General features: G+C 37.4%; 1 protein-coding gene across 1 annotated transcript in view; it reads right to left on the bottom strand.

The window, feature by feature from the left end:
• Positions 1–19,582, bottom strand: part of SPOCK1 (SPARC (osteonectin), cwcv and kazal like domains proteoglycan 1) — a 315,938-nt gene that overhangs the window by 89,490 nt on the left and 206,866 nt on the right. Inside the window, exon 5 of the mRNA XM_062002468.1 lies at positions 6,062–6,194. Coding sequence (XP_061858452.1) covers positions 6,062–6,194 — 133 coding nt within the window. The remainder of the gene's footprint in view (positions 1–6,061; positions 6,195–19,582) is intronic.

Consider the following 19,582-nt stretch of genomic DNA (forward strand, 5'->3'; position numbering starts at 1 on the left):
CTTTAATAAATATTTGTTTATTGTGCTTCTGAGTAAAGACTCCTCAATTAAAGTTGGCAGCTGTCACATTGCACATATTTAACTAACAGTGTCTTGCCATTTTGGTCATTATTTTTCCCCCTTTTCAAGATTGTTGGAAAATTATTTCTTTTGCATATCCCTTCATATCAAATTTGTTACCTAATGTTACGACAACAGGAGGTAATTTTTACATTTTCAAACAAAGAGACATGATCATGGACTTAATTAGTTTGCAATGATTTAATTAAAGTTTGCAGAACAACAATGTACCTAATTAGAAGCATAATAATTATATCAATGCACCTTTTCATCTTTGAAGGGACCATTAGTCATTGAGGTGGTATGTTTTGTGATTTAAGATGATCCTTATTTTCATTTTCTGATTAGTTAAGTGCAGTCATTGTGATGTTCACGTAATTGCTTTATTAACTAGCTTAATTAAACTTCCTGCAAAACTGACAGCTACAGAGTTGTTATTCTTAATGTGTTTCTGACAAAAACATTAACTAATTACATAGTGCTCTTTACAGGGCTTACTTACCTCATAAGCTTAATTCACTAGTACTTTAAAGAGCTTTGAAAAGTCTGGCTGCAATATACTTGGGAAGTGCTTTGTATTGTCAGAGTTTTAAACAGAGCTGTTATATTCAGGAAACAGCAATTTCTCTTTACAAAGTTTGATGATGTGATAGAGAGCGTGCACATTTTAAAACATTTGCATTTCAAGCAGTAACTAGAGACTTGCATACTTTTATCAGAGAGTCACACTGCCTCAGTGCTCATCTGTCCATCCACTGGCAATTTTGTTGTTTTGAGGCAGATACTCAGTGGCAGTTCATCATCAAGTGGAGTATCCGTTATGATGAAAGGCTGAGGGAGCTGGGGCTCTTTAGCATGGAGGAGACTGAGGGGTGACCTCATTAATGTTTACAAATATATAAAAGGTGGGTGTCAGGAGAATGATGTCCAATGATAGGACAAGGGGAAAATGGGTACAAGCTGGAACATAAGAAGTTCCAAAGAAACACAAGGAAGAGGTTTTTCACTGTGAGGGTGAGGAAGCTCTGGCACAGGCTGCCCAGATGGGTTGTGGAGTCTCCTTCTCTGGAGACATTCAAAGTCCCCCGGATGAGTTCCTGTGTGACCCATTCTAGGTGGTCCTGCTCTGGCAGGTGAGTTGGACTAGATAATCTTTCGAGGTGCCTTCCAACCACTTAGATTCTGTGATTCAGTGACTCAGTGAAATTTTTGACAAACCTAAGGCCCATGGAGTTAAAAGTTAACAGGAAAGGGTGGCAGGAGTTTCTAGAGCTTCCAGAAATAAAACATGCAAGTCCAAAAAAATGCTAGAAACAGTTGCTGGAAAGAAGGCATGAGAACTAAATAGATATAGGCCACATTTATGTTCAAATTTTGTCACACACAAGCACTGAATTATTGTTGCAACTACACAAACCCACTGCTCAGAATTAGTTTGTTGTTTGGAAAACTAAACAGGAACTAGAAACTCACTACCGCATACAACAACCAAACATCTTCATCCCTATGAAACAGGTGAGATAACCCAGAACAACAATGGAGACAAATTTTGAAGACATTTCAGAAAAACAGACAGAAAGGTTTAATGCCTAAAGGGAATACGAGTTACTGAGCATGTCTAGAGACATCCAGGCACGACACCACCACATTGCAATAATGGTCTTCAAGAATATGTCACCACAGTCCCGTATTTCTGCTGGGCCAGTAACATTTCCTCTGCTGCTCTGCAAATGGCTGTGTTCAGAGAATCCTAATCCCTTATAATCAAGGTGAATGGGCACAGTCAGTTCCCAAAATCCCCAGTGCTATAATTAACATAAGCAAAATGCTTCCTTTCAAAATGCTGTCTCCTCAAAAAGCATTAAAACAAACAGCATATCACTGAGGATTATCACACAGTGGAAATTGGCAAGATGATAATGCTTTTGCTATTTTGTCATATAGGCTTTATGAATGGAAGATTTTATTATCCAGTCAAGGATGACTAAGACATCGTTTAAAAGAACAACAAAAAAGTACATTTTATGTTACTTTCCTGGAATTGAATCCTTAAAGATTTCTTGAAGTTTTCATAAAAAGAGAACAAATCAAAGTCCTCCACATTCCTCAAGCTCTGTTGAGCATCGTTCCAGGTAAAATTCTGCAATCCTAATTTTGCTTTAAGGTCTGAAACTAAACTTTGAAGGAGTAGAACTAAAAATGTCAAGCAATGATTTAAGGAAGATTCAGGATCTGTTTAAAAAGAAATTTCAACTGAAGTCAAAGTTGAAATAGAAAAAGAACATGCTCTCTCAAAAAGTAGTATTTTGATGAAGAGGAGTATGTCAGCTCCATTAGCAGATTGCCTTATCTAAAAATATGCAGTTTTGCATAGAAATTCAAGAATCAGATCAATTCAGCCCTTCAATGCCTCTGCTCAAGTAGCAGGCCCTTAAAAGCAAGAAAACAACAAAGGTGTAAATGAAATAGTAGATTAGAAACAGAACAAATCTGTCCAACTGAACTACACCAATTATCACAGCTTCCGATCATCACTGGCTCAGAGACTCTGTGTGCTAGAGGTTTATCAGCCTGCAGTGGATTCATCCTCTGTGGATTTACAGAAGTCCTATTTATATCTCTGGCCTGCACAATACTGTGCCATAGTAAATTTCTCCATTTGATTTTGAGCTGAAAAAACAAAAATATTTTCTACATGAGTGTTTTCAAAACAAAATTTCATTGGCTATTGTATTATAAAGTACAACAATCCTTTTTAAAATATTACTTATGATTTAATGCAAAAATCATGCTGAAATAATGCAGATAATTCTGTGCTTCCTTTCAAGTTCCTTGCCTCTGACAGCCATTACTGCCCTTTGCGGAGCATTTCCTAGTTCTACCACGTCACTGTTGAGATGAAGTAGTGATAACGAAAGGTAATAAGAAGTCCAGGAATTTACAGAGAAACATACTAACGTTTTGTGTTTGTTCTCAATTCCCTCTTTAATACTTTATTTGCATTTTTGCTTGGCAGTGATCATTATGATATCTTCCGAGAAACAGTCAGAATCATTCCGAGATCATGTGGCTAAATGAGAGCCTGTGATATGTATATTTGGTTATTTTCTCTTAATGTAAGTTACTGCGCATTATTGACACCCAAGTTTCATCTGCATTTTATCAGTCAGTCATACTTGTGTTCTTTCCTTTTCATTCATTTTTACCTCAGCTAACAGTTCTAAGTATGGAAAGAGCAATCCCCAGAACAAATGCTACTGGTAAGTTAAAATAGTAGCTTGCAGTCATTAGTGAAATGCTTTGATGCTACTCTGCAAGGCCATGAACTATAAGCCCAAATCTCATCTCCTGCCTAACTCCCCATTGTGCTAGGAGGAAAAGGCAAAACTGAAACCTAGCCAAGATGGATCAAAATGCTGGTATGTACACACACATATACTGCCTATATGGTTAAATACCTAATACCCAGTTTCAGAAGACTTTTTCCCCCACCTTAAATGCAGTAGCTACTCTCCATCTTTTGTTTACAAGCTTAGCAAGAATAATTTCATTTTCCCAGCATATCATTACATGTTCACCGAACAGCTAATGTAGAGCCAGATACAAATACATACACACAAATGCAATGCAGTATTTGCCCACGCTAAAATGTCCACCTTTTTGTGGACACGGTCAATACTAGGACAAGTCAGAGCTGGCGCCAGAAATATTACTTGCCAAGAGCACTACACGTGAAAGAAAATTACCAAAGAGAAGCTTTGCTTTTAGCAACTTAAAGACAAGAAAGAAGGATTGCATTATCTGGTGAAAACTACTGGTGAATTCAAGGGGAAGCAGTTGTATTCTCTTCATAAACGATACCAGAAATCCATGATCATTACTGACCATAAAAGTGTTATATGTTAGGCTATTAAAATATACCATTTAGTTTTAATGCTCTGCCTAAAGTATTTTCAGCTCATTTACCAAAAATTCGACTTTTGAAAATAAATAAATAAAGCAGAGCTTTTAGAAGAATTTGTAGAGAGACAATGATATTCTACAAGTTGCTCTAATAACACATTCACAAATTTACAATGTGCCATATACAGCAAAGAAGAACAGCATTGTCATAAGCAGCTCCTTGATATTGCATAAAGGCTGCTCAGATGTGTATCCTCTCACCAGGACTGGATGTTACAGAAAGATTACCAGTCAGCATGACATTGAAGAACCCTTCAATAAAACACAAAAGAAAAAAAGCAACTACAAATATGCAGCATGACAAACAATCACTCCTGTGGAACAGTACTCAAAAAGCAATGAAACCCTACTTTCCCCAGGCAGAGGTGGAGAACGTGGCCAAAATTTATGGAAAAGAAGTAGCTGCATTTGAAAGACCAACAGGATGTCAGAACTTTCAGTTGCTAAGACAGGAGCAACTGATAGCTAAACACAGAAGAAATGAAGCTAAGACACAGTTTCTTCAGAATAAATCTTTAAAAATCTCTTAAAAAAATTACACAGTCAGTTACTGGGAGGTGTGTCTTTGATAGCCAAGTATGTCAGCAACAGGAATTGTTTCATGTCTTCATTCTAGCTGCCAGGCTTATATCATTGTCACAACAGTTTGTTAAGTTTATGACACTAGTAGAATTTCTGATGAAAATCATTTCGATCTTACAGTAAGAAATAGTTAAAAAAGGAGCCAGAGCTAACGGAGATGCAGCTAAAATGCACAGAATTGAGTCTGATAGGATGACAGAATATGCAATGAGAGCTATTTACTACAGATTCTCTTACATGCTCCCAAGAGTTCAGATAGAAAAAAGTTGTTTTCAAAATGAGCCCAGTTTTTATCCTGAACACCAATGCTACCTTACTGCATTATGTACCCATAGATAGTGTTAAAGTGCAGCTTAACAGATAACTTGGCATGCTTTTTCTGTGCTCTGTGTGTGCAAGGATGAGAGAGTTTCTGCTGATTTGCTCGTTTGGCCACATAAATCCTTTATCCAGAGTAGAAGAGAGGTTTAAATGAATTAGCCATGGTAGCATTTTAATATTTGTGCCCATTAACGGATGAAGAATTCAAGCTGCCGAGCCAAGAAGAAAATGTACCTGCAATGTCATCACTGTTACATCCCAGCAGAGAATTTCTGCCCCCCTGCCCTCAAACCACTTTGTTGTCCTGCACTCCAGCTCCTACCATTCTATCACTCTATGAACTTCAGCAAGGGCTATTTTTTTTAATTTTATTTTAAAGGGTAGTTTTACTGGCGGTCAAACAGCATATAAGAAAACTTTAGGGATAATCCCCAAACACAACTTTTAGTGCCTGAAGTGCTGTTTATGGAACACACATTTGAGATGTGGAAGACTTTATTTAATCATGAGAGATCTGGACTGCTGAATGGCTGTAAGGCCAGTTCCTTTTACTGAGTCAAGCCCTAAGGTGGCCATATTTTCAATATAACAATGAGACAGTTTATCCCCAGTGGGTTATAGGAATTTATTTTTTTCTTAATGATACCACATATGCTGCATTTGTCACACAAGCCTATTAAAATAGTGGTTTAAATGAAATGTAATGTGTCACCCATGTTGCCTGGGAAAAAAAAATGAAAAGAACTTAAAAAACCCCCCCACCTCTCACAGAAGAACGACATTGCCAAGTTTTTATCATTTGAAGATCAAATCTTAAAAGCAAGAGCTACCTCAAAATTCTCTTCTCTGAACAAGCTGATCTGATCAAATGACTCTTTTGTTGCATCATCAATATTGAAAGTATTCTACTTCATTAGCAAGAATGAGCTATTTAGAGAAACATGAATCACAAAAGTCATAAGATTCTGATTTGCTGTTTGTCAAATATGTAAAAAACTACATTTATCAGCACTTTTTACATAAAATATTCCAAACCTAAAGTAGACTGTAAATAAATACTGCCTATCAATGTCAGCTATTTATTCTTCATACTGCAGCTGGGATGTCAGGATTTGAAGTCGCAAGCAGACTTTACCTTGGTAGTATATGTATGTCCATCAGATCCACAGACAGCATTGGCATGTGTCACAGGGCAAGGCTTGCATTTTACTATGTTAGCTGGTCCAGTCCAGTGCTTCTGGGCCAAGTTTCCTTTCTTCTGTCGAAGGCTGTAGAATAAGAGACGACAGGATTTTTTGAGCATGCTTGTTTAACAGAAGAATGGAGGCTTTTGTGAATAAGGCAAGGCTGGATTTACAACACAGTATTAACTTAAAGCAAGTAAATTAAATATAGCTCCTAACAACAGTTCTATAATATGGCACGTTACAGCACATGATCTAAAAAGTCATGAACTAGTAGACAGTTCTAGATTTACAATACTTGGAAGCTTCATTTTGATTTATAACTACATGATGTGTTTGCTATGCTGTTCCTCATCATTTTTGAACAATCATGGAGGACAGGCGATGTGCCTGAGGACTGAAGAAAGGCCAATGTTACGCCAGTCTTCAAAAACGGCAAGAAGGAAGACCCAGGAAACTCCAGGCTGGTCAGCTTCACCTCCATCCCTGGAAAGGGGATGGAACAACTCATCCTGAACGTTGTCACTAAACATATGAAGGAAAAGATGGTTATCAGGGGGAGTCAACATGGGTTCACCAAGGGGAAATCCTGATAATCTTCTATAACTGGCTGGAGAGAATAGCAGATGTCATCTACCTTGACTTCAGCAAGGCTTTTGACACTGTCTCCCAAAACATCCTCATCATAAAGCTCAGACAGTGTGGATTGGATGAGTGGACAGTGAGGTGGATCAAGCGCTGGCTGAATGACAGAGCCCAGAGGATGGTGATCAATGGCATAGAATTGAGTTGGAGGCCTGTGGCCAGTGGAGTTCCACAGGGATCAGTTCTGAGGCCAGTCTTGTTCAACATCTTCATCAATGACCTGGATGAGGGGACAGAGTGTACCCTCAGCAAGTTCCCTGATGACACCAAGCTGGGAGGACTGGCTGATTCCCCAGAAGGCTGTGCTGCCTTTCAGCGGGATCTCAACTGGCAGAGAGAAACCTCACGAGGTTCAACAAGGACAAGTGCAGAGTCCTGCATCTTGGAAGGAACAACCCCCTGCACCAGTACAGGCTGGGGATTGACCTGCTGGGGAGCAGCTCTGTGACGAGACACCTGGGAGTCCTGGTTGATAATAAACTAACCATGAGCCATCAATGTGCCTTTCCAATTCCTACTGTTTTATGATTCTGTGACTTCTCTTAAGAATATGCTATTTTGTTGAACTTCACAGCATTTCTGGTGAAGCAGGCAAGTAACAGAGACACCTTCATCAGGCCTTCTCTGAGTGGCGAAGTTAATGTAGCAACACTTTTAAAACAAAATCCTTTAAAAAACATTGCAGTTTATATTGTGCGTATAAAAACTTATAAAACCACCAGACAACTTTGTCATTGTAGGTGCACTCTCTACATGCCAACTACCAAACAGCTGCCATTCTCAGATCAATCATAGTTTCCCCAGGAATGCTATAAAGGGCCACAGCATCTCAAAATCTAGAAACACATTTGTGCCGTGGGAGTGACTGCAGTTGTCCTCAAGTCACGGACTACTCAATTATTGCATTAAAAACGTCTACAAAAAGACATCTGCTCCAATAACAACTTTTTTTTTTTTAAAAAACATGAACAATAGATTTTGATTAATAGCTATTTTTTCTGTCATAATTAACTCCTTGACTGATATAACATTAACTGATTATCACTGTTGTAAGCTAATTAAAAGTTTGCTTTAGAAACCACAAGCCAATACTACAATGCAGATTCATTTTGGCCATGAGTACTTGTCTTTCACTTGAAAGCATTTACAAGGGAAGGCAAGGCATCATGTCAATATTGCTGGAGCCTGTTAAGAAAAATAACTGCCATCTGTTCTCACACCACAGTAAAAAAAAGGATACGATAAACCAGTTCATCTAGAAATACATTTCAATGTGCTGCTGAATGACTTTATCGCAGTTTTAGAAAAATATATACAGATTTTTTTTAAAGCAATTTCACCACAGCTTGCAATTTGCTACACAATACTGACTCTGACGTAATAACACATTCAACTGCTGAAATACCAAAAATTCTATTCTTTCATCTCAGTTCTAGTTTTCCTCAAGTCTAACCTTTGTCACAGTGGTGAATAGTACTATTAAGAAGCCTGTGTTCACAGAAGGAATCCAACCACGATATCACAAACTATGAAAATAGAAGCCTAGTATTTAAGACTAAATTCCCTTGTTATTTTGAAGAACTTTTCTTAATGTACAGAGCAGCTTTCCCTCTTTCAGGTGAATTCTGCCTTGCAGAATTACTATTTTATCAGATGCTAAATGCTGCAGACATGTAGTTGCTTGTCTCTGAACTCCCAAATACAACTGCAGACATGCTCTCTTATGCTGGGGCTGTACAAACCATTTATTTAAGTTTTGCAGAGTAACTGACTTTTCTGCAGCCTCTTTGCCCCCAACAATGCTTTGTTACCAAAATGTAATGATTATCTCATTTTCTCAAATTGCGTCTATTACAGGCATTTCTTCTGTCTTTTCAGTTTGACAGAAAAAAGTCTTCATTCATTTTACTTACAGCCCTGCACTTCCAGAAATGCACAAACTCAGAGTCAAATATGTTTAGATGAAGTAGTGCAAGTACTGAAAACAGACTGGTGCTGTGCTTCTTCTTTGGAGGCTGCGGAAGGATGGATCATGGCACAAAGCAGACTTTTTAACCTTTGATTTTTACCTTTGACTTTGATTTCCACAATCTCAAAAGACAGACCCTTGTCCATACATAAAAAAATTGTTAAGAAGAATGTTTCCGGATTAGTTATAGAAAAACAGCTCAGAAATGCTAAACACAAAGTGTATGATTTAGTGCCATCATCATCAAAGCTGTTAGCCACAAATCATGCAGGATGGAGATGGAGTGACTGAACTAATGAGCATCCCATCAAAACTAAATGTAGATGGAAGTTCTTAGCTAGACTGATGCTTAGCAAAACACAAGTTCTTGAGGTTTTGAGTGGCGAGTATAAAATACATTACACATCATTTGTGGACCAAACTACATTCAAGCATTTCACATTATAACCTTAAAAGTCCATTTCAGAAAATGGCTGCTTCTCCCTCTCTGTATAGCCTTACACTCCCTAGCTCTCAATTTCTTTAATCCTATCTTGGTCCCTTCAAGAGTCATTTTGCAAACCCAGTTTGTATTGGAGGATTCTTCTAGAGCTAATTAAGTTTTCCACTCTCTTATACTTGCTAGAAAAAAAGCAAAACAAAAAAAATTTGCTCTTTTGAAGTTATTTCAACAGCTCATGTGCTATTGGAAGATAGCAGATTGAAGATTCTTCTGGAGCTAATTACGTTTCTATTGGAAGATTCAATTTCTGTTAGAAGATTGTTCTGGAGCTAATTATATTTTCCACTCTCCTATCCTAACTTGGAAAAAAAAAAAAAGTAATTTGTCCATTTCAAGTTATTTCAGCAGCTCATCAAGCTTGTTGGCCTTTCCATCACTTTACTGAGAGTAAAAGGAACATGTACAGCCTTAGGCCTAAGCTCAGTTCTCACTGCAGCTGCCTGGAAGCCAGCAGCAAGCTACATGCGTAAAAGCCGAGCTGCCTCTTTAACAAGGTGCTATAATGGTTTCACTTGAGCTTGATTTGCAGTATTTCACTTACAGATGCTGAAGGAAACTTTATTCTCTTTCTCTTCCCCAAACTAGTCTTCAGGATCTTCTTTTGACAATAAAAGGAAATTTATTCTCTTAAAAGAGCGCTAGTTAATAGCAAGAAGGATTCACGGTGGAATACATCTCAAAGCATTTTATTCTTTTAAAAGATAAAAGGTTAGTAATTTTAGCAGTACTTCATATAATATGCATAAAAAGGCAAGGGATTGCTGCAAAAAATTCACAGCAGTCCCAAGTTCTACATGTGCGATGTGATTAGCAACATGACACAGCAGCCATTTTGGTTGCAAGAAACAATTTGTGTTTCCAAAACAAATATGTTATTTTCAAGCTATGGTTTTGTCAGAAACAATAGCACAAAATGTCACTGCATTTGAAGCAAGTAAAATATAATTTGTCAGCTTGGCCAAGTGAGCAATAGCTCAAAGTTTTAACTGGATACCCAGATTCCACACCCCTACCAAAAATATGGATACTGCCTATTTCCTAAAGGGAGCATCTGTTTTCCAAAAGTAAACACATATTTTTCTGGAGTGATATTTTTGAGAAGCTAGACAAGATTCATTGGAAGCTTTTCAATCCTATAACCCCTAACAACACATCAAACATCCAAACAAACAAATTAAAACCTAGACAAGAATATTGGCTGCCACAAGCAGCCAGCCAGCAAATCCCTTCTCAATGGAAGTGCACATTCACATACTCTGGGAACATGTTTTGCTATGCTAATCATCTGGTTTTAGAATAAATATGTCAGGAGCAAGCCAGGCCAAAGCAAATGAGGCTTTTTATTTTTTTCTCCTCTCTGACAACTTGACTTCAATCCTGCTTTAAGACTCAAAAGTTGAAGGGATCTCTTACAAATCATTAGAAAATAACAACTGTGCAGAAAGAACAAACCAGTAACTCCTCACTGGGGTAAAAGTCTGCCACATTTATAAGGACAAGAGAGCTAAGTATTTTCAATATTCTAGAAGCAAACAGACATTAATGTCTTGCTCATGTATTGAGACCGACAGGCAAGTACTGTAAGTTTTTGCCTGTTTTTGCTTTTCAGACTGGTGATGCAATGCACTGAAAGCCACAGGATTTAAGAAACAGTTAAGCTTTATAGAATATAGCTCCTTAACATTTTAATGCATAAAGAAATTTTAGTGGTTTAAAATATTTACACTTCACCACAGCGAGAATGTACTCAACTTCATTACTTATTACATGGACATACTACTTACCACATACTGTGAAAATACAAGGAGACTACATCTGTTTTGCTTGCACCAGGATAACACAACAGCGTTTCCAGATGCCATCAGCCAGATGCCAAGACCACACATGACAGCTCAGGCCAGTCATATAGCCTGCCCCAAATCCCTGCACCTCAACACAGGTCTTCCAAGCTGGGAAAGTTTCCTCCATGCAAGAATTTAAGGCTTCCAGGTATGCCCTGAGGAGCCAGAAGCTTAGCTCCAGTGAGAGCTGATGGGTGCAGCTGCCAGCATTGCCCCAACTGGCAGCCCCAGGTATTTGAATCATGAGCCTATTCCCACCTGGCTGGTAACTCAGGGATGCTCCTGGCTGGGAGCACTAGTGCTTGGCACTCATGCAGCCTGCTAGGGTGGTTTGGACTTTGATTCAGTAAAAGTTTATCAAATCAAATATCTCACACTGTCATATTTTTTTCCAAAAAATCCTCAGCCTTATTTCTTCACCAACATTCTGAGTGGGTGATGTTGTTTACAGATCGCTTAGAACAATTCTCTCCAGCATGGTAGTATGCACAGAAATAACCTCTGGCAAAGCTGGAAGCCAGAATAAAGTCACTTTCACAAAATTTATGTGCTGTTTATTTAAAATATCTTTTAGTTATATTTGTTTTTAAATTTTACACAGATCTTATGAATAATTTCATTTTTATATGCCTCTAAATACTCTTGGAAAAGTTGATTTAAAGAAATATTTTAAAGCAGCATTTTTAAAAAGGAATAATTTATCTTTTAGAGTGAAACCTGGAGGGCATCTCCAAAGAGCATCACAACCACAACATTGGAAGTCAGAGTGGATATGAAATGGTTAAACTTAACCTGACTCATTACTTAATTCCAAATTATTGCATAAAGTTCATTTTTTTTTACCATTTAATGAATCAATAGATCAAATTTAGTTAATTTAATTATTGAGAAGACAACAATCTCTTAGTCTCTGCTCTGCCGCTGATTTCTGTTGTTGATGGAGTCTCTAGGTGAAGCTCCGGTGAATATTGCGTGATATGTTTAGGTGGTTTATAAAGACATGAAATTAAAAGTAAGATCTTGTAAATTCAATGCAGAATGTATCAGTGTTCAGTTTTGAGACATCAACTTCTCAGAAAACATGGGCATATTTAATAAGCTGTATAATATTTTTATGAATAATGACTGCAACTCAGAAAAACAATTGAGGAATTAGAATAGAATTTAAACTGGCAAATTATATTAACAGGTTTTTGTTTCAATTAATATTTACCTTATCATTGGCAGCTAGAAACAGCCAAAATATGAAGTTTTTATAAGCAAAAGCAATTCTGTGCTTTTATGCAGTTATATTTGATTGTCCAACAGCAAATTCAATTGAAGCTGGAAATTAACTTTAGTATTAATAAAGCTATAAAATGCACTAGAATTCAGACTTTTCTTTCAGAAAACATTAAGAATACCCTACTCCCTTTCAAGACTAGTTATTCCCAAATCCACAGACAGTAACTTAGCAGAGTAGGCATTGATGGTTTCAGAGCTATTAGAAATCAGGCTTCCTTGAATACAAGTTGACAGGTTATTATTTTGAAAGTCTTGTAAAATTTTTGAGAGGAAGGAGACAGCAAATAGAAGTTCCTCCTTAGGAGTTTAGAACCTATTTAGTACTTTTATTAGGCAAGAAAAAGACAGTTCTTTACCCAAATAAGCATTTGTTAGATGCCAGTCTATCTAAGTTTGCAAGTGACCTTGACATCCCAAAGCTGGTGCTTTGCAGATGCCTTGACAAGTCTGTGTTACAGGAACAGAAACTCTTGTTTCTATTTCCTCTGCTCTAAAGTCAGAAGTCTGAAAGCCCTCAGAGCTCTGGTCCTAGTTGGGCCGATGATACGGAAGACCTTTTCTTCCATCTAGCAAAAGCAACCTCACAATCCTCAAGGTTTGCAGGTTTTTTGGAAGACAGGTGGAAGTTAGACATACAGATGGGCCCACTGACTGCAAGGATTCTCCATACAACCTTGTCTTCAGGTGACTGTGAGTTGTGTGCATTAGTTTCCAATTACAGCTCACGTGGAGACATTCCTCAAGATTTGAATTAACTTCTTTCTTTCTAGATCTTGTATCAAATCCTGTTGAAATAAAAAGTTTAGTGTACCAAAGCAGGTACTAAGTATTTGTGCTTCCTGAGAAGCTGTGACAGAGCAAACTTACATGGTTTCCTGAAACTGTAATAATTGACTATGGAAGGAGTTCAAAATGTACTGCCTGTACCTTTTCTATGCCTTGTGCATAGTTTGTTCTCATCTCCCTGAAGGAAGCTTATCACAATACAGATAAACCCAGCAATGCCTGGCTGTTTCTATCTTTTCTCTGCATAAACTGTTTCTCTTATTCTTGAGGAAAAGAGTGACAGAGCTGAAATTTGCCAATATAAATGGCAATGCTCTTTGTATCATCTTTGTATTCTGTTTATTAGAGCTGAGTTTTGACATATTTTTACAACGTTTCCTATTTTTCACAAGAGCTGTATATACTTTGAGCTACTACCAGTCAAGCTATGTGAACAGTCTACACATATTACCTTGAAAAGAAAAAAAAAGAATACCGTTTTTGAATTAGAATCAGGCTCTTCTTTAATATAAACACTGTAAAATGAGGGCAGACATATGATAATTTTTTTTAGCTGAAATTTACATGTTCACATAGAAAGAATAATAACATACAGAGCTGCCTTGCATTTCAGCATCATCCCATTGGGCTTCTATGCTACCACTTTCTTTGATTTCATTATTCAAAAAAATAATTTCAACTATCTGATTGTAATAAAGCTGTTGATTTCTTTCTCTTCCTGCCTTCCTCTCTGCTTTCCAACAGATCTGTCTTAAAAGAGTCATAAGAAATAAAAAGCCTCTACCCACTGTACTTTGGTAGATGTGCAAAGATTCTTAATGCAGTATGGTGATGACGAGGGACCTTTCTGGCAGAATGAGGCTTGTTCAAGACTTTCTCCAACAGTAAATGGATACTCTTGGATACTCTGCTTGCTTTCTGTTTTTTCAAACAAATGGCACCGATGAGATCACATGGGGAACTAAATCTGTCCATTGCTGGAGAACACCAGTAGCCACAGGACTATTCTCAGAAAGCAGGCTACACTCAGAAGATAGAGTTAGACACAAAAAATTTAGGGAGGAATGAAAACATAAATCTTGACTGTTGAGGTGAAAGTCTATCATTTGTCATTTCAGTGAAAGAGGTATTTCCAAGGGAAGAGTCAAGCCTCTATTTCATACCAACAGTAATAAGGCAGTATAAAAATAAGCAGGGAGGAAGTAATGTATGAGGAAAAACTTGTCAGCCAGATATAGGGAAGGCAGAAGGTTTTGGTTTTGCAAGAAAATATCCTGACACTTATCACTCGGAAAATGCCTTGAAGATTTTTCCATGGATCCTTTTAGTTCCACCTAGCAACCATCTCTTGAAAGACAATAAAAGGTCTTGCATCCCAGGGTGCTCAAGGCTATTGATTCTGCAAGATGAAGGAATCTTTTCACTTTTTATTTTCTTATGGGTTTTAAAGGTAAAGTGGATTCAGAAAAGTTGACAGAGATTCCAAGGACTTAGAGGGTCAGAAATACTGTAATCAGTTAGACTGACTTATTTGATACAACTGCTGCAGATTATTTCTGAGATGCACCAACACTGCTTATGAGTCGGAGAGAATGACCCAAAAGCATCTTCTTGAGTGAGGCTTCTGAAACAACAGCAAGATCTATGTCTAAAGAGCTATAATATAGCAGTCATAGAAACTGTTAAACTGCCAAGACAACTCATTCTGCACAATATCAGGATCTCTCAGTACAAGCGTGCTTCTGAGATGTTAGTACCTGGCCTTGCTTATTCCAGGACTAAAAATGATATTGTTTATTAAAGTCATTAGAGAAGTACATAGATTTGTGTCTTTGGTCACTTTAACACATAGAAATGGAGTTTGAAAGATCCTCCTACATTCTTAGCTTACAGATTATTGTGCTTATAGGCAATTTCTTTTTGAATCATAATTTTTATTGATTTGCAATTTTTCACCTAATACACTGCTGCTCCACAGCAGCACAGATATGAAAACTGGCAAGGTACATAAAGGAAAAGAACCAAAACAAAAAATCCACATCGACATACAATCCTGGTGTTTTTATGCTCTCTTGAATAAATAACACAGCTTCTAAACTCTGTCTGTTCTCATGAATTTTCATAAGAGAATTATTTTCCTTTTCATCGTTATTTTTATACCAACATAAAAAGGAATCTTAGACACCAAACTATGTGAAAATAAAATGAAGCGCCTTGAATTTCAAAGGAGAAGGAGAGATAGCAGGAAGTTCATAATTAAAGCTCAAATCCTCTCTTCCACTCCTCAGTTTGGAGTAATCTTCAGCAGCCACGTCTGAACCCTGGATTTTTCAGGCTATGTGAGATGCTGTAACTTGGCACAAAGTGTTTAAAGGTGAAGTGTGAAGCAAATTTAATACTTTTGTTGGCACTGGTTTTCTTTCCTTCTTTCTAAGACAGCCTATGTGGATTTTTTTTTTTTCTGTTACCAGAGAAGAATACATTTTAAAAGGATGAAGTTGGCCAGGATCTGATTATTTTGATATTAAAATATTGGATTGATCAGGTCTGCCTCCTCCTGCTGGCAGAGCTTGCAAAGATCTCTGAATAAGATGAATTGCTGATGGTATGTGTGATTAATATGGGTTGTCACATTTGTTTGGGAAGGAAAGCTGCAACTCACTCACTATGCCCTGTTTCATGCAATTAGAGAGCTTCAAAACTGTTTTCACTAAATCTGGCAGAGCAGTCATTTCCCACCATTTTCCTGCTGCAGCCCTTATACCTGGTACAGCGTTGAACTCTGTGTAGCTGAGTAGCTGTGAAAACAGAATGGTGCAAGTTACTTAGGCTAAAAATCATGGCAGGTTTCTTGGCAGGTTTTAAGAACACCAGAAAGTGCCAACCTGACCAATGAATCTCCTGGAAGCTAGGGATATATAAGCTTTAAAATAGTCCTCATTGTCGGCCCGATGCAGGGGTCTGGCAGCTTTAACACCATCAAAATCCCAATGTCTCATGTCTTTGCAGACGCTCAGTCGCTTGGCAGAGTGAAACTGTTGGGACAGACTCATAGGCTGAAATAGGTGGCAGACCCATGCTGGGATCTTCACCATTTCTGTGTCCTTCAGTATAGATTATAGTCTGTCTTTATTTATTTCAGCAATGGCGATAGTTCAGTCACACGCAATACATTTCTTATTCTACACTCCAAAAAACCCTAGTGCTCAAAAAGTGTAAGTCTGTTGTTTTTTTTTTTTTCTGAAGCAAGAAGGTTCAGAAATCTTATTGTCACTTTGCAACTGCAGGGGAAAAATCAACAACCCCCACAAACCAAGCATCCTTAGACAGCTCAGCTACATTCTGCTTCATTAAGTTGATTTGGCTTTTCCTAAGGCAAACAACATGCAACCCTCACAAAAATTGACATACTGCTGGTAGGGATGAGAAAGTAAATGCATTTTTGAAAAAATATAGTAATAATTCTTGCCCTTAAGGCACTAAACCAAATGTTTCTTTTAAAAATGACTGCACAGTACTTCTGTTGTGTGAATGCTTGCTACCGTGGTACAAACAATCAGTTACAAGCTGTGCTAGCAAAATATTTGCCCCTTCCGACACATTTTATTATGAGAGAGGCTTATTAAATTATCAAGAAGGCTACAGCAGATTAAGCTGTTGAGAATTTTTACAATTAGCATCCATTGCCTAAGAATTCATATATGGTTTCTAAATAGAATTGGCTTGTCAAACAACAGATAATTAAAAAAAAAATCGATCCCAAAACTCCCTCCAGAGTGTAGTCAAAATCCACTATTTCAGGTTGGTTCGAAAAAAATAATCAGAATGCAGTTTCCTATGTCAGAATAAAATGAATGCTAGTGAAATGCATGCTAACCAAACCAGTTATAAATATTATAAGGAGCTGGGTAATTTTAAAATCCCATCCTTTTTAGCATCTAAATAGGCTAATGCTCCTGTTGCTTATTCAGCACTGCTGATTTACAGAGCTCAATATTATGAATGTCTAAACATTCTGCTCAATTTCTCAACATATTCAATGCTGTCTCTGTAGTTACTTGATGCTAGAGATGGAGCTCATAGTGTCTGTACTGTTCCCAGCTTCTCAAATGAGGGCATCAGGAGCATTACACATCTTATATCAGGCTATCTCTTAATGAAAGGTGACTAGAGCTTCAGGAAGGTCCCAAAACAATAGACATAATTTACATAATCACATTAATTTATGATACTAACTGAATGCACGTGATTCAGTCTAGAGACAGCACATGGTGAAACACACCTTTAGGTAAAATTTGAAGATGAATGCAATCGACATACTTGCAGAAACTGCAAGATACACATTTCATGAGTTACTTCCACTCAGTTGTTAAAATTTCACTTTGCTATGACCTTGAATCATGAAGCCTAGAAATGATACATTATAAGCCATCCATTCTTCCCATATTCTTCAAATACGAAGCTCCATAGACTTCCCTATCTTGGAAGCCCAAGTTGCCATTAAAATGCAATGTAGCTAGGCATTTACACTATTCGAAATTTCAGCATTTTATAGCAGCTTTCTCAAATGCATATTTTACTATGTGAAGAAGTGAGATTCAACCACTGACATATTTAGATATATAGCAGAACATTACCCGTGACTTTTACAGTTTTTGTAGCAAAATAGATTTAAATACTCTGCTGCTAAGTTATTTAATGGGAATCAGTTTAGTGTAGATAATGCTGTTGACTTAATATGCGTCACCTTACTTGAAACTTACTCCTTCCCACCTGAATTTCACTTCAGCATATATTTCCCTTTGTTTCTCTTCCTGCAATCAACCACACCACCTCGTCCTCACCACCCTGATTTTGTCCCCATTCATCCTTTGTGACTAACAGACTGAACAAGGATCAACATTTCATCATCTCTATCAACTCATTTGGACTACCCCTGAATTAGCCACCTCACTCAAAAGGGATGGCGACTCTTTTGACTATGGTTTTCTTGTGTATGGAGCTCTATTCCTGTGAGCTACCAGGTGGCATTTTCAACAGTTTGTCTTTTAATTTCCTTCTTTCCACTGTCCTCCATCTACTCACTATTGATTCCTTGTACCCTACTCCTTTCTTTCTACCATTTCACTGCTGCTGCGGTGAAAATCGAGGGACTAAGCTTTTTTTTTTTCCCCCATTGCAAATTAATCCTATTATTTTCTCCCCAATGTTGTTGCATTTCTTCATAAATTACTTTTCTTCTCCCAAAACCTACAGTCTGTAGTGTGCCTTCTGCCTGACTGGCATCTCTGACTCTCCTCCAGCCCTGCTTTCTCCAGATCTCATCAGCTTGTTTAAGGACAATTTTATAAAATTCAGAAAAAAAAAAAATAAAAAAAAATTGCAGGACCCATTCCTACTTATTGTTCTATTTGATTCCAATCTTTCAGTCTGATCGCTCTGCTCTGACTTTCTCTCAGATAAACTACTTTTCCTCTCGCTTTTCCCCACCTGCCCCTGAAACTTTCTCCTGCTTCATCCAGCCTCAAAAATGAGGTCTGTCAAGAAGCAGGTATTTCTTCGTCTATTCTTCTTTTCATTTCTGCTAGGAAGTATCGTATTAAGTACTATATTGTCTCCAGATGCTCTCACAAATTCATTTTATCTGTAATAGTCTAGACTTACCTTTCTACACTTGAATCCTTGGACATCTGAGAAACTTTAGAGGTGTACCCTCTAGTTTATGATTCAATCTCTTTCTACTATTATTTTGATATCTTCCCAGGAACATCTTGTCCACATTAGAAGCCCTCTACATCAATATCAAGCAAACAGTATTTAACACATCGTTTTCTCTATTTTTCAGTCACTGTTTCCCTAACATGACATTTATCATCTGGACATCTTTCTTAACTTTATCTTTCCTTTCACAGATGCAAGCCATAGCACACTATCTTTCTGTTTTTCACTATGTCCAAGAGGAAAATATCATTAATGTAGCTATGTCCTATGTCTTTTCCCTAAATTCTTTCAGATCACTTGAACAATTATTCTTACATTTAGCTTGTTTGCCAGGTATTCTTCTCTTATTTTCAGTCTATATACTGTTTAGGATACAAAATATACTTGTACCTTTGCACCTATCAGAATTCTGGGTCAATAGTAACTAATACTTTTGGTGAGAGAGGAGGAATTTGCAAAGGTAAAACAAAACATATGAGTTTGTTTCTACTCAGAGTTGGAAAGTCATTTACATGCATGAGCCACATAGAAAGGAAGCCAAAGGCTGATTAAGTCTTACTCTGAAGGCTGCAGTATAGAAGCTGTAAGTGTGCTTTATCTATTGACAACTGTGTTTGGATTCACACTCTAATGATCCTCATTTCTTTCCTACCTTTTAGAATTTAGCAGAGACCTATAAAAAGGTGAATGGAAGTAACGACTAATAGGCACATTGCAAATTTAG

Source organism: Colius striatus, chromosome 9 (assembly GCF_028858725.1).
Source record: "Colius striatus isolate bColStr4 chromosome 9, bColStr4.1.hap1, whole genome shotgun sequence".
In the NCBI taxonomy this organism is placed as follows: Eukaryota; Metazoa; Chordata; class Aves; order Coliiformes; family Coliidae; genus Colius; species Colius striatus.